We start from the raw sequence: 16,131 nt of genomic DNA on the forward strand, positions 1-16,131 counted from the left end.
CATGGGCAGAAGGGCTGGGTGGAGCAGAATTCATTAAGGGGTGTTGTGGGCCAGGTGAAAGTGCCTGGTGAGCCAGATCTGACCCGTGGGCCATATTTTGCCCACCCTTGTGCTATAGGTTGATGATATGATAGTTCATTGGACATTAGAGCTGTCAGACATAAAAGCAGCAAGGATTGAAATGGAAAGTTTGACAGGATCATTTTTGTTTGTTTGGAAAAGAAATTACAAAAAGATGCCTGACTTAAATGGACAAAGACTGGACAGCTGGCAGTTCTGAATGTCACTTTATCTTCATCTCACCCTGTCATGATTAGAGTTGCAGAGGTCTTAGATCAGAGAAAAGGCTTTGAACTGTAAGTGCTATAATATGGGTACATCTACACATGCATTAGTGCACCATAGTTATTGCTCATTAAGTTTAGTACCTGTAATAACAGGTACTAATTCAATGCATGATAACTGGAGCTACTGCACAGTAGCATGAGCACACACCTTTTTAGTGATGCTAATGCACAGTAGACTAATTATACTACACATTAGCACAGTAGCATGACTTTTGCCATGATGCACTAATGTGCAGTAGAATTAGTCTGCTGTGCATTTGCCATCTTATGTAGACACACCCTACATGTAGGATAAGTGAGGTGGACTAAGGCTCATTAATGCCATTGCATTAAGAAGTTCAAGCCTCAATCTTAATGTTGTTGGGTTTTTTTATTTCCAACTAACTGAACATTCAAATGCTTCAAAAGCATATATTAACACAAAGTTAAATTGCTGACCATGGAATCTGGTCCAATCATTCATTTGTATGCAAAATACACCACAGTGGAGTCTAAATCCTTTTTGAAGATTACAGTTCTCTCATATAAGACTGATTTGCCCTGGAAAATAAACATTTCTAATACCTCAGGACAAAAATAGAGCCTTTTCAAAGCTTACGCTTCTACACTATTCTGCTATAAAATAAATGCACTTGCCTTCCAAGAAGCTCATTGTCCATTACAAGTAGTAATTAAGCTGAGCATTGTACTACCCCTGGGAAGTGGGTAAGCGTTGTTGTCCTTTCTTTATAAATGAAGGAATTAAGGTACAGAGATCAAGTGATTGTCCAAAGGGAAAAGTTTGGATGGAATCCTGGCCCTCTGACTCCCACTCCTGCGACTTACCTACAAGTCCATAAGAACAAAAGGGTAGAGTAGAATGGTGACAATAGATATAGCAATATGAGATGTAAATTAGATCTGCAGGTGGTGCAAATTCATTCATTATTTGAAAATAGGTTAGGACTTCTTTGTTTGTTAGCAAATAGGGCAAATGCTCAATTAGTAGAAATTTACATAATTCCTTTGATTTCAATTAATCTATAGCCGCTTATGCCAGCCAAGAATCTAGCTTATTTCTAATACTTTGTCTTAATTATGAATATTTGATATGCAGGCTGAGTTGTATAGTAGTGATAAGTATAACAAGGCTGCATGCACATGTTCAAATTACCTGACAGAAAAACTTACTTAGAGACACCTGAACAGATATTTGAATGCTGAGCCTCAACAGTAGAGAGCCTGCCCTGCTAATGCTGTGCAGTCAGGGGGCCCCTGCATACACATCTCGGCATGCTCTGTAGGTTCCCTTGGAGACAGATGGCAGCAGTACACAGGGCAGCCCTTATTTGCTCAGGGCTGCCTATACTCAGGCTGCCTATGTCTCCTTGCAGAGAGACAGTGTGAGATTGTGAAGGGGCCATGTTGTGATCTTTTCCCTACTCAGCTGGACTAGCACAATCCAGTGAACAAGACATTATCTCCCAGGGGAGAGACAGGGGGCAGAAACAAAGCACTCTGGGATGCTGGAGGACTGTGCTGTGGCTTCTGTCAGAAGAGAATGTGTACAGACATTCATTCTCCCAAAAGCTCTCCTGGTTGTTCCCAGATTATTTTTCTCCTAGAGCAGCCCATTTTTGCTCTGGAAGAAAAAATTCTGGACATATGTAGTTCCTTCTGGGAGAGCAGTGACTCTCCCAAAAGAAACTGAATGTCTGAACATTACTTTAGAGTCTCAAGAGGTTGCTTTTTCTCCCTGACTTGAGCATTTCTGATGTGAATGCTTCCATGTACAAGCCTCACATCTGTTTTCTGTGGACTCTTATGTACAGGACCTAAAAGTCAGTTTCTGCAGCAGTTGATTGCATAGACCTCTGTAGAAGGCAAATTCACAAAGGTCACATGCACAGCTGAGAATGAGTTTTAAAATGGGAGTGAATATTCTTGGGAATGGTTTTACAGCATTCTTCCAGCACTTACAGAAAGCAATAGTGTTAGGCTTGCATGATTTGGTTTTAGGTTTAACTCCAAATTCAAAGCAGAAGTAAAAAACCCAAGCTGGTTTTCCCCAGGGTGTAGTCCATTTGGTGTTATCTCATAGCTGCTTTTCATTCAATAAGATTTTGTTTGTTCCATATCATGACATTCACACATGGACGCATTCTCAATTTTAATCACAGTTCCCTGAGCTCTATTTCTGAGAGATTTTTTGAAAGCTGCATTGTAACCACAATACTTTGTTTTTCACTCTAATAAGTGGGTTTGCAATGTTACATATCTACTTCCCAGCATCCAGCCAAAGTAGTCACATGGGTTCCTGGAGCAAGACGGATGGATTTCAAAGAAGGGAGCTTTGGGGCCACCTGATGGGCCCCCCTTTCAGCCCCAGGGAGCAGTAAATCAGGGGAAGGAGAGAAAGGGAGATGTAGAATGATAACACTTAAGTGTCTCTGTAGGAGGCTTCTGCCCTATGTTGTATCTGCCCCTATCTCCCCCCTATGTTGTACCTCCCCCTGAATGCAGGGATATTCATGGAGCTAGACCCTACACTATGCAGGAGATGTAGTATTAATTGCATTCTGGCATTCAGTCCCCTTTTTTGTGCACCAACACAAAACCAGTTCCACACCCTGAGGGACCTCAGCCTTAAAGAAGAAAGCTGGATTTGCTCCATGGAGCCATGTTAAAATTGACCAGCTATGCCTAGAGCCAATAGAAAATAAGTCAGGGGAGTAGGTATGTGAGGGGAACAGCTCTGTGTACATGTGCCAGTTTTTGGTATAAGAAAATAACATTAAAACCACAATGATGTTTCTTAGGTAGCTTCTTTTTTTTATTCAAATTTATTTTGCCATCAGGATTTTTTCTAAGCTGCTTACTGCTGAATGTAATAGGGGAAAGGTAAATCTGCTCTTACTAATGACTGAAGCTCCTGATCAATGAAACCTACGTCTTTGTTGCTTTGTCTCACTGACAGCCTCTATATTTTAACAAGATGTTTCTGGGCAATTATACTGTGGAAAGTTAAATGTCTGCTGCTCCCTCATCTAATTTTCTGTATTTACCAGCATGCCTCAACAATATTTCTTTTTTCTTGAGGGCACCAGTGAAGGGAATGTAAGACTTGAAAGCACAAGCTATCCATGATGCATCTATTGCAGCAGCGGGCAACCTTTTTGCCAGGCATGCCACAGATCAGCCCTGTATCCTCTTCAAGTGCCAGTCTAATCCATTTCCCCTGCCCAATCTGCTGCTTTGCTTTCGGCTTCCTGCCCTGTGCTCCCTACCCAATATGCTGTCCTTCTTTTTACTTCCTTCTCTGTATTCCCTGCCCCATCTGGTGTTCTGCTTTCTGCTTCCTGCCCTACTAGCCACTGTGCTGTTTGTCCCCTCCCTGATTTGCTGTGTGCCACAAACACACACACATAGAGTGTCTGGTTTATCTTAAACCAGCAAGGAGTCTGGGACAGACATTGCATTAACCAATTTGAGCCAAATCAGTTAAGTCTGATACTACATTCAACCAGGCTTATCTCAAACCTGTTTCAGTCATTTTCGAACTGGTTTATGTGCACTGAACATCTGTTCTGTTACAGGTTTAAACCGGTTTCTGATCACTTAAACCAGTTTATGTGTGATGTCTGTCCCTAGCCTCAATGACCTCAAACGGACATGACCTCAATTTTGTATCTGAGGAAAAAAGGTATCATAAGGCAGGAGTGTGCCTCTTTTCACTTTCTGGACCCTGGTTCCATAGTCATTTAGCGCAAGGTGGTCTAACTTCTGAGTGGCTGTGGCCGCATGCAGTGAGGCATCCTTTCCACCACCACACTGTGGCCCACTGTCCTTTACAATATCACATGGCAGGTAACCCCTGCTCCACCTTTCCGGGTCTGTCCCCCCCCAGGTCCCTAGCCCTATGCGCCCCCCCACCCCAGCCTGCCCCCAAGGGCTGGAGCAGGAAGCAGAAGCTGAAAGAGAGAGGCTGAGCCCAGAGACTCTGGCAGGAGCAGATGGAGACCAATGGGTGCTGGCAGTTAACTCCTTAGGGGCTGCATGTGACTGGAGAGTCATCAGTTGAACAGCCTTAATTTAGAGGGGAAAATGCCAAGCTGAATCACACATGCCACTTCCTAGGGCATTGTGCTGTTTCTTGATGTTCTCCAACCCAAATTGGTAGATTACTTTTTCCTAATGAATTTGAAATAGCTACCAGGATTAAGATACCAGGTGCCCTTGGTAGAAATTTGTGGATTTTTCACATGCAAGAGACTATTCTGATAATCTAGTCTGCCCCACATTCCCCTCTCTGTGGTCTTAATAAAAGAAACTGAATTGAATTCAAGGAAGTTGCTTCATAGTAAGAATGGTGTAAGTGAGAACAGAATCAGGTCCTTTTATATGGAAAGCTCTGTGTATAAAAGGGCAGGAAGGTATGCACTTTTTATGACCTGTTCTTTTTATTTTGTTGAGGATTTAAGAGTACAATGACAAACCAGAACTAAACAATATAGTTATCTTTTGATTTTAATTAGCTAATATAATATGGAGAAGCCTTACCTAAAACCGTGGGGCTCTTTCAGCCTTCATTTTATAAGCATGCCACTGGATAAACTGTCTGCCCTTTTTTTTATTTGTAGGAGACCTGACACAGTAGCTCACATGACAACACCAAAGCAAATGCACTCCAATGTCATGGAAATGCTGCAGTATCTAGACTCTCATCTTCCCAAAGGGAGCCATGTGATTTTAACAGGCTTGGTAGATGGTCGCTTTCTGTGGGATCAGTTACACAACAGATACCATCCTCTTGGTAAATGTGAAGCCTTGTTTTTAATTTCCTACTGATGAATCCTAAACTGTACTGATGTACATTACCAGTAGGGCTGTGAGAAGCTTTGGTAGCTGATTCGATTCAGAGGAGATTTGGCCCAATTTTTGGGGACTGAATCTCCAAATCCAAATCAAATTGGGAGACCAAGTAAAAGCTCTGAATTAGATTTGAAGCATCTGAAAATTCAGAAAAGCTTCTGGAAAATTTCAGAGATTCAGCCATAGACTAAACAGGCAGCTGACAGCTGCTTCCAGCTGGTAAGTCTGTTGGGGGGGGGGGAGGGGTATGGGGAAGAGGGAGGGATTGGGGCTGGGACAAGCTGCCCAGCTGGGGTGGGGGGCACGTTACTCAGGGAGGGGCAGTCGGGGGACGGGTGTGGGATGGGGGCATGGCAGTGCTGGGAGTGGGGGCTCTGTCCTGCTGCTGCTTGCCCAGCTGGGGCAGGGAGGGAGCAGGATGCAGACATGATTTGCTCCAGGAAGAAGGGGGCAAGCAGCAGCATGGCATAACCCCCGCTCCCAGCACTGCCGTGCCCTCATCCCGTGCCCCCCACGCCAGCTGGCAAGTGGCAGCAGGGCAAAGCCCCATGCTCCCCACCCAGGGCAGAAGCAGGCACAGGAGGAGTTGGGAGAAGCCTTCATGGCTGCCCTGCCTGGCCCCATCCCCTGCCCAGCTGCAGCCTCCCAGCACTTAAAAAAAAAGAAGTCCTGCACTCACTGGATGCAGGACTGCGATTGGAGCCTCTGAGGCACTGATGGCAGAGCCCCGCTCCCAGCGCAGGGCAGTGGAGGCTGCGGAGATCGCCTCCCCCACCTGGCATAGTGTGGCAGCTGCCCCATGGCGCGGGTGCCAGTGTGAGCAAGGTGCCAATCCCTGGGAGCTGGGGCAGCTCTACCTGCAGCCGGAGCTCCCAGTTCAATTTGCTCTCTGTTCATGAGTCCCCAGAGGCCCAGAGTGCACTGCCCCTGCATCTGGCGAGTTTCAGCAGGCTGCTGCTGCTTTGGGGAAATAGCCTAGAACCAGGGCAATCACCAGCTGGCAGCAGCAGCCTGCTGTCATTCCACATCTGGGGGTGGCGAAGCCCCCAGGAAGAGCTGGGGGAAAGATCGGGGAGCTGGGGAATTGAACTTGGAACACTGGGGGAATCCCAGGGACTTGCAACATTCCCCCAGCTCCTGGCTCGATTCCCCAGCTCCTGGTTCAATTCGCCTGGGAGCTGAGGCAGCCTCATGTATCAGCCAGAGCCCAGCAGCACTCAGCCCCAGCTCCCAGACAGTGCGCAGCACCCTGTGGAGCTCACGCTGCACCTGTGCCATGGGGCAGCTGCCACATGCGTGACAGGTGTGGGGGGCAATCCCCACTGCCCCCCAGTGCTGCCCAGGCTGCATGCAGGAGGGCTCTGCCACAAGCACCCAGAGGCCCCAATCACCACTCCTGTAGCCAGTGAGTGCAGGGTTTTTTTTTTTTTTTTTAAGCACTGTGACTAGGCTGGGGCCTGGGTAGGGGATGGGGCCGGGCAGGGCAGCCATGGGGGCTTCTCCTGTGGCTCCCCTTACCCAGGGAGAGGCAGGCACAGCTGGAGGAGCCACAGGAGAACCTGCAGCTGCCCAACTGTGCCTGCCTCTCCCTGGCAGATCCGAATCACTGAATCTCTCTGAATCAGCACTGAATCTTCCAAAGCTGATTTGGCTGAATCAATTCAGGACAGTGATCCGAATCTCCAGATTGAATCACTGTCCTCTGAATCAGCCAAATTCAAATCCAAATGAATCAAATGGCTGTTCTCTGAATCGGCCTAAGATCCAAATACTTCCCTATTCACACAGGCCTGGTCTAAATTTATTGCACAATTGACCTTTAATTGCATAATATGTGTAACGTGTAGGAGGGGCCTAAATGGGATTGTTTTCTACCCCATTTGAATCCCTGAAAAACCATTCATGTGTCTACTTTTAAAGCATGTTGTCACTGTAGCCTTAGGACTAGGTCATAAAAAAGCAGGGAGGAGGAGGAGGAAGATTCACCCAGCTTTTGTATTAGCAGTTTTTCAGAGGCTCAAACAGGATGAAATAGTTAACTGATTCTTCTTTGGCATCTGGTAGGCGGAATAGAAAGTAACCGGAAAGTAAATTTTGAAGAACGTTAGACTTAAACCATGCAAAGTTAAACTCTTTGTCTTTTTCAGGTCAGCTAAATAAAGATGTCACATATAAACAACTTTATTCATTCCTAAGTTGTCTTCGAGTAAGTTGTCCCTTTTCAGTTGATCAGATAGCCTTTATTCTTTCCTTCTTCCTTTCTTTCACTAAAACGGTATTTTTGGATCACACAGGTCAGTCCCTGCATTGGCTGGATGTCTTCAAATGAAACCCTCAGGAACTTCACATCAGAGGTATGTCTGAAGCATTTGAAATTATTTTTCATCATCGCCTTTTAAAGGGATTGTTTTAGATGATTTCAGCAGTTTTCTCTGAAGCATGTAAATCTGAAAAAGGATGACTAGATTATAAGGGTACCATCATAAGGGCCCAATTTGGTTTTTACTAGAAAACTGATCTAGCATTGCTCAGAGAAACTCCTCTTAAGTCAGTTCCAAATTGCGCAAGTAAAATGTGCCTAAAAATTGGATTTGGCCTCAGGTATATGGAATGGTATGACTACAAAATAATACCAGTGAAGGCTGGTTTTAAAAACCACCCTACAAATGTCATTCTACACATGGTAGATGAACCATCTGAGCAACACATGATTTTAGCCATTTTCTCCAAATATAAAAATATATTTTATTTCTCTCCCCTGAAGCTACGTAATAGAACAAGTCATCCAAATATTGTACAAAATAGCAGCTGGGGGCATACAGTATTTTTGTTAATGTTTCTATTCAGTAGACAAAAAAAATGCCCCACATTTTTCAAAGATTTACTCACTCCTTGTCTTGTGAGTAGTCCCATTCACTACAATGCATGTTATCAAACACATGCATAAGTCTTTTCAGGATTTCAATCTATATATTTATAAAATACAATAAAGAGTCTTCTGTATATATAAATTCTTGAACAATTCATGTATCTGCAGAAACTATTCGGCTTTCTAAGCTCTTATCTGAAAATAATTGTATATTTTCTCATTTAAACTGTGCACATTAAGTATTAAGGAGATTCTGATCTCCATGATCACCAGTGGAAATCACACTGGGCACACAAATTAGCTGGAGTCCACTAACATCAATGGAGTTACTCTGAGTTTATACAGTTGAGATGAGAATCTGTCACTGGATATGTAAGTACTAGCATGCCCAGTACCAGAATGGACCAGGTTTAAGAAAAAGAGAGCTTTACCTCTGGAAAAAGTCTCATTTCAAACTGTATGAGGAATGAAGATGACTAGGCTCCTGTCCATCAAAGGAGCCTGCAAAATGAGGCATTTTGAATGATGAAAGTGAAAGAGAAATAGTACTAAAAGAACTTTGATTTAAAAAATAATAAAACCCATACCTTACTAAACAACTGAAAATGATGATAACTGATTAGGCCCTTTTGTAATCCCTGGGTAAACACCACATCATATTCAGGGCAGCATCCTAAAAGTGTGATAGATAGTACAGAACGGTAGTTAACTTTGATGGTCTGAAGTCAGCCACCCTGCACTGCTTTCTGTATGTATCATTACAAATATCCTGTATAAAGAATGACCCAAATTTTGCCCAGTTTCATACTGTAGATAATTATGTCTACTAAATAGCAATCATATTAGATTTTTTTAAATGGCTTTTCTCTTTCCAGTTACAAAAGCTGAACCCAAGCAAAGCGACATCAGTGGCAATAGCAATCTTTTTATTTCCTTGACTTTTCAGAGAGCTTTACAACTTTCCAATGTCCTGAAAGAAATAGCAAGATCTGAGAAGTTTGCCAGCTTTGATATTTTCTATATGGATTTCCCACTGAAGAAAAGTAAGTTGTTTTCTTGTGGCTGAGAGTGCTGTTAAGGCAGCATATTAGCTTTTAAGAAAAAGAGCCTCATCTTACTTAACAGCAGCACTTTTGACTGACTGGCATCTGTAGGTTTCCAAATGATATATGCAATTTTGGAGAGGTGTATAGAAATCTGAAAAATATAGAGTGCTGTGGACATCTCAAAGGGGACTGAGTGGTACCCCCCAGGGAAGATGGCATATTCAGTTCCACGCTGCTTGAAAATCTGAACATGCCTAACAATTCACTGATTTTAAATAGTGCTTTTCATCCAAACCTCTCAAAAGGATTTAGATACATAAATAAATGTAGGCCTTACAACACCTTTGCAAGACACTGTTGAGGAGTTCGTGACCCCTTGCGGAGCTGTTCCCAAAGACACAGAGTTGCTGTCAGTCTCAAAATTTATTCAGCATTCTGGGCACCCTGAGCAAGCTCAGAGGCCCAGAATAAAACTGTTAGAGGCGATTTATAGTTTATAGACAAGATGCATGCGCAGGTGGGAATTTTCCACTGTGAAAGAAAACAAGATATCAGGTAAGTGTGGGAAAACTCTTAATTATTTCAAAACTGGTTTTTGGCTACAAGTTTGTTTTGAAATGGTAACTAACAGGGAGGAGAGCTGTATCTTTGCTTCAGACTTCAAGGCGGCTAGGCCTGTGTCTTATCAGCCTGTCCTTAAAGCACTGAGCCTGCTTTATAGTTAACTTCTACACTATTATTTATGGTCTTGTTAGTAAATTTCTACAGCACCATGGGTAAATAGAGGCTACCAGCTATTGCTCAGCATTCTTTCTGGGAGGGGTCCTCGAGTCTGAAACAAGCTTCTACCTGAACCTGAGATATTCCAAATCTATTGACCCTGGGAGCATGCTGCAAGATGCATCAGTTTAGACTGGCTGCTGCAGAAATGTGCTTTTAATTAAAATCAAATGTGTGGGAGTGAGAAGGAGTTTGTTTCTCTGTAGGTGTAATCAGATTTTGTTTTTATAATTTTTGGCATTTGCACCTTAGTTGCATAGTCCTTTTTATTTTTTCTAAATATCTCAGAATCATAACAACCGGGGTTTTTCAAGATAAACCTCAGCACATTTCAATAATGACAAAGCTAAGATTTAATAATGAGGAAGTCATTTGCCCAAACTCACAGAAGCTGTTAGAGGCTTGGATGTCATTTCCTGCAGCTTTCTAGGACAAGAGGGAATTTGAGGGGAGGGAAAGAGCAACCAGGAACATCTGTACAACCAACTGCTTTTCCCATGAACTTCAGGATTTACATTCCTGTACTGGCTAAGGATAGTGTAAGACTGGAAATAAAACTGGAGTGTCCTACCTTTCCAATCCTCTGGCCTACCCCATAGACAACATTGGCTTCCCCTCTCCCGTCCCCATATTCCCCTCCCCTCCACTGTTCAATATTTCTTCCCTGTTATAATTCTATCTTAGAGAGAGAGTCTTTCTGAACGATCTTAATTTAATACTTTTTAAACATACGTGATCATTTTTAACCAAAAAAATCCTTGGTGTTTACTGCCAATCCAGATGATTCTAATAAAAAGCTACTGCTGTTGTATACTGTGGTGGACAAGGTTTTCTAGGTTGGAGTTTATGATCATCTCTGTATACCTGAGACTGCACAGATGGTCACCGTGAATTATAAAATATTACATTGCTTGACAGGTTTTATATTTCATTCTGGGATGAAGAGTTCTTCAACAAGATTATTTTTTCTCAACCAATTTTCCTACCTAAATAATGCAGATGGCACCCTCCAAAGTCAAAGTGTTCTAACAAGTTAATCTTTTGCCTCTGATAGGCTGGGTTTTTATATGAATAAAAAGATTTAAAGGAAAAAAAGCTCAATACCTTACTTACTTTAGTACCTAAATAGACCTGGAAATCTGACCCTGAGTATAGATGCTGATCTCTTTTGAAAATGAGACTAAGAATTTTACAGTTAATTTAACCTGAAATTCTCCTTTTTACTATAGTAAGAGCTCCACATGTGCTGTAAGCTCTCTGAGGTCACCAGCTGATTGGCATAAGCTTTGGCGGGACTCTGGAGTCCAGTGGGTAGACATCACAGTCACCATTCATCACCTCTTTTCCTCTGTTGCTGAATTCAGTGAGGTGGGAGAGCAGGAGGTGGAAAGAGGAAGAGAGAGGGAATGGCAGTAGTACACTCCTCTCTATAATTCCACTATATGCCAGGGACTTAAAAGAAAGGTTGCGCACAGTGTTAAACACTGTGATGCCCAAATCCCTCTGTAGATTTAGCCCTTAGTTATTTACCATGTAATAAGAATTACCGGCAGTCCTCGACTAACAACATCTCAAGTTCCAACAAACAGCACTTATGACCTTTATAAATTTACACCCTGTTTCGAGGTTCCAATGCTGGTTTCAACATAACATTATGACACTCAACACAGCTGCCTTCAGTGCCTTGTGGTGGGGGGAGAGGTATGGGGGCGCAGATCAATGCCCCCACAGCGAGGGAGGGATTGGGGCTGGGACAGGGGCTGGGCAAAATCTGCCCAGCCAGGGCAGAGGGGCTCAGGGAGGGGATGGGGTAGCTCCTGCTGCTGCGTACTGCCGGTCCAGGAGCAGCTTATCCAACTGCCGTCACCTCTGCTCCCACCGCTAGTCCAGGAGGGCATGGGGTGGGAGTGTGCCCCTGGATCTGTACAGGATGGGCATGGATGTGGATGAACTTGGCTGTGCTCGGGTTGGCAGCGGAAGGTGCTGGGAGCAGGGGCTATGCCCTCCTGCTGCTCGTCCAGCTGAAGCGGAGCTGCTGCGCTGCTTCTGGCCAAGTGGCACACAGTAGCGGGAGCCACCCCAGCCTCCTCGTGCCTCCCAGACAAGCAGCGACTTCATCCCATGCCCCCCCCACCCCGCCCTGGCTGGGCAAGTGATGGCAGGGCCTGGAGGGGCATGTGCCTCCAGACTGGGGTGGGATAGGTGGGGCCAGGGCTGCACTCTGAGCAGGCAGTGGGAGCTATGGGGGGCTACAATGAATTTTAGAGTGGCTGCAGCCCCTCCTGTAGCCCCCACTCCACCACCCACCCTGCCCCAATTCAGGGGCACATGCCCCCCTATGCCTTGCTGCCACTTACACAGCTGGCAGGGCATGTACCCCCAGGGGGGTGGCCCGGGACTAAGCCGCCAATAATCTGGGAGGTGTGGGGAGGCCAAGGCAGCTCCCACTGCTGTGTGCCACTTGTCTGGAGGCAATGCAGCAGCTCCACCCTGCTCCAGCTGGGCAAGCAGCAGGAGGGCATAGCCCCCACTCTCAGCACCTTCCACTGCCCACCTGGAGTGCATCCCAGCACAGCCTCAGCGCTAGCCCCACCTGTCCCACGCAGATCCAGGGGCACATGCCCCCCCACCATGCTCTCCCAGACCAGAATGGGTGCAATGGCAAGAGCCACTGGACAACCTACTCCCAGACTGGCAGCACACAGCAATGGGAGCTGCTCCCCTACCTCCCCGTACCCCCCAACCCCAGCTGGGCAGTTTTTGCCCCAGCCCCTGCCCCAGCTCCATTCCCTCCCTCACTGTGGTGGATTGATCTCCCCCCAACACTCCCCGTCCCTCCCCCCCACTATAACAGACTTACCAGCTGGAGGCAGCTGTGCTGAGCATTGTAAAGGAACCAATCCCCCTTTTATAACATTGTTTCTATGGGAAAATTAGTTCTGACTTATGACGTTTTGACATAAGATGTGGTTTTCAGGAACCAATTGTGTTGTAAGTCTGAGGACTGCCTTTACTTGACTTTGGTGCCTATTACTTATTCAGTATGCAAACTATTTTAATAAAGTAAATTACTAACTATAGATTTACAGGCTTAGTAAAAACAAACATACTAATGCAATCTGCTATTCTTTATAATGCAACGCTAAGGGCTCTGCTACACGTTCAAATTAAAGCCGGATAGAAACCAGCTGTAGAGTTGTTGCATGTTTTCAAGCACTAACTTTACAGCTGATTGGCTGTTCTTACGTAACTTAATGGTCATTTGTATCATGTGATAATTACTTTGCACATGTGGCCAGTCAAAAATTATTGCTCAACTGACCACTTAATTGCATAATATATGTAATGTGTAGCAGAGGCCTAAATAAACCACATAAAATCAGCCATTACTCATACAGATGTTTTCTTTGAACTGCACCTTACACAGACATATATGCTAATAAAAACTTTTACTTAGTAACATAATCAGCTCCCAAATTCTTTCTTAAAGAGCCTGTCAAACACCAGCCAGGGCAGCTGACCTACTTTTTCAGTTTTTAGCTGTAGTTGTTGCTAATCCCTTCTAGAGTCTCACAACATTAAATATTTAACAGTGGTTGCATTGTATTACCAATAAATTGTTTTTAGTACTGTCTATACCTCCATGCATAGGAAGTCCCAACTTCAAAAGATAAAATTCAGGTGAAGAAAAAATTCTTATTAAAATGCTGAAAAAACTCTTATTTTTCTGCATTTTGATCTCTACAGTGGATATGCATGTTCAGACACTGACTCTGGCCCAAGAATGTATTAGTTCATCTAAGGAGGGGCATCCTACACAATTTTTAAAATTATGTATGTAACCAGGCACTATCTCTTAGGTAGGCAATAGATAGTGACAGAGCAGATATCAGCTCTCATCCAGATATTGGACATACGTATCCAGGGTCTAGTTTATGATTTTTTAAATGAAATACACAGTGCCAAATTTAGGCCTGGTGTAAATGGGTTGAGATTGCTCATAAGTATAACTTGTTTGGGAACCTTATTGTTTATACGAAGTAAAACAAAACCTTAAAGCCACTGAGTAACACAACAGGGGCCAAATTCAGAACACAAATAGCTGGCTATCCTTATGAAGTTAATAATCATAAAACACCATTGAAGTGTCAGTATTCTGACTGTCTATGATCCTGTCCTCAGTCTTCTGCAGTACTCAGTGAGGTATATTTGGGACCCAAGACTCATGTGAGGATCAGGACAGGAGTCATAGGCATTCAAACTTCAGAAACCTGCTCTGGGATTAGGGATCAGCATTCCAGGTCCCTGAGACTCTAGAGTGGTGATTCTCACCCAGAGTGCTGGGGCACCTCGTGTGCCACCAGGCCATTTTGAAAGCTGTCGAAAGGTGTGAGGAGATAGGCAGGTAACTGTAGATTCAGGCTTGCCCTTGCTTGGCAGATCCTCCACCCCCACTGTCTAGTACATAAGCACTGTAATATACAAATTAGTTTTTAAAATTGGGTGCCATTCAGTTCACAAGTTATGGAGGCCTCCAGTCTAATGAGGTTTGCTTCAAATCTAAAAAGGTTGAACACCAGTGCTATAGAACATAATGGGCTGGATATTTGATTTGAAATGAGACAGACTGGGCACATCTACATATTCATTAATGCGCCCTAACTACTGTCCATTTAGTTTAGAATTTCCTTAATGAAGTACTACCTGAATACACAGTAACTAGAGTTACTTCACAGTAGTACTTGTGCCTGTTTGTTTTATTCACTTAATTGAGCATTAGCTTAATAACACTGCACAGTAAGCTATTAGCACAGCTTTTAACTGCCACGCTATTGCACAGTGTTATTAGGCTAATGCATGGTAAGCATCTCATGTAGACGTGCCCACTGAGAAGTAAAAGGTCTGTACTCTGGCTGTGGCTTTTCCAACATATGTAACTATCAGCCAGAAACTGGCCCCTAGGATTACTTGTAGTTCAGTGTAGAGTGAAAAATAAAGATATAAAGTGCAAATAATTAAAAGCTGGGTCATCCTATGCTGGGGAGGAAATCACATGACAGGAACAGAACTGCCACAAAACTCTTCAAGGAGATACTCACTGAACATGAAGCACTAGGGATTTTACAAGGAAGTAACCTGTTGATATGGACGCACTTTAACCTCATCCATCCCTGTTCTCACTGGGGTGTATAGTACAGCTGACGTACCTTGCCAAAGTGATTGTATGTACTCCACACACTAAAATGCAACGGCTATGTGTGCAAGGTGCACTTTCCTCCACTGTATATCTCAGTCATAACCTGCAAATTATACCACTGGCATGGCCTAGAAATCTCATCCCAGTCTCTGACCTAGCTGAGCTGCCCTCAGTGCCAGGCCTCTTTGTGTGGGTGTTTACATGCACACATCAAGTTTGATGTGCCCCAGCCAGCTGTTTTTTCTCTTGGAAATACTGTTCTCCTGAGGGATGGGAGCACAGAACAGGTAGGCCACCTCCATACTATCTAGAGATTCCCCTAATGCCATTTTTTCTTTGGGACATGAGAAATAGCACTAAAAAAGAAAGAAGAGAAACTTATTTTTAGAAAGTGGAAACTATCATAGCTGTGTGTGTGTGTGTGAGATACTCAAACCCATTGGCTAGAAGGGCTGAAAGACCCATTGAACACATAGAACCAAAGCTAGCACAAATGAGTGTAGCTCCATGGAAATCAAGAGCAGTGCAGTGATCAACACTAGCTGAAGACCTGGTCTGTAGCCTGAGACACTTGAGACCATGAGGTATATAGTTTTAAAACTAACCTCTCTTCTGCCCTATTTCATTGTAAGGTTATTAACCTACTTACCAGATAATCAAAATTCTATATATATAAAGGGCTTAGTCCATCTGACTGTGTTTGTGTGTGTCTGTCTGTCCATAATGCTCTTAGAGCACTCTGATTGGTTGTCTCAGCAGCCAAGCACAATTCTTATTGAAACAACCAATCAGAGTGCTCCACACAGACAGACACACAGACACAGCTAGATGTGCAGGGAGGGGGGTGTCACAGGGCTGGATGAGGGGGGGGGAGGAGGAGTGGCATGGTGCCATATGCAGAGTGGCAGCAATGAAGGGCAGTGGGTGGCGGTGGCCACCCACCATCCTGTGCTGGAGGGGGGGCAAGTTATAGGACCAGATGCAGGGGTGGGGTGTTGTGGAGCTGGATACAGAGCAGGGGTGGGTAGTCTGTAGCCAGAT

At 44.3% G+C, this 16,131-nt stretch overlaps 1 protein-coding gene across 1 annotated transcript in view; it reads left to right on the forward strand.

Moving 5' to 3' along the window:
• The window catches only part of AOAH (acyloxyacyl hydrolase), a 156,453-nt gene that overhangs the window by 120,221 nt on the left and 20,101 nt on the right, over positions 1–16,131 (forward strand). The window contains exons 17-20 of the mRNA XM_090048689.1: positions 4,967–5,139; positions 7,346–7,404; positions 7,493–7,552; positions 9,014–9,110. Of these exons, the coding sequence (XP_089904815.1) occupies positions 4,967–5,139; positions 7,346–7,404; positions 7,493–7,552; positions 9,014–9,110 (389 nt within the window). The remainder of the gene's footprint in view (positions 1–4,966; positions 5,140–7,345; positions 7,405–7,492; positions 7,553–9,013; positions 9,111–16,131) is intronic.

The sequence above is a fragment of the Crocodylus siamensis genome, chromosome 5 (assembly GCF_052110815.1).
Source record: "Crocodylus siamensis isolate JL-2025a chromosome 5, ASM5211081v1, whole genome shotgun sequence".
NCBI classification, from domain to species: domain Eukaryota; kingdom Metazoa; phylum Chordata; order Crocodylia; family Crocodylidae; genus Crocodylus; species Crocodylus siamensis.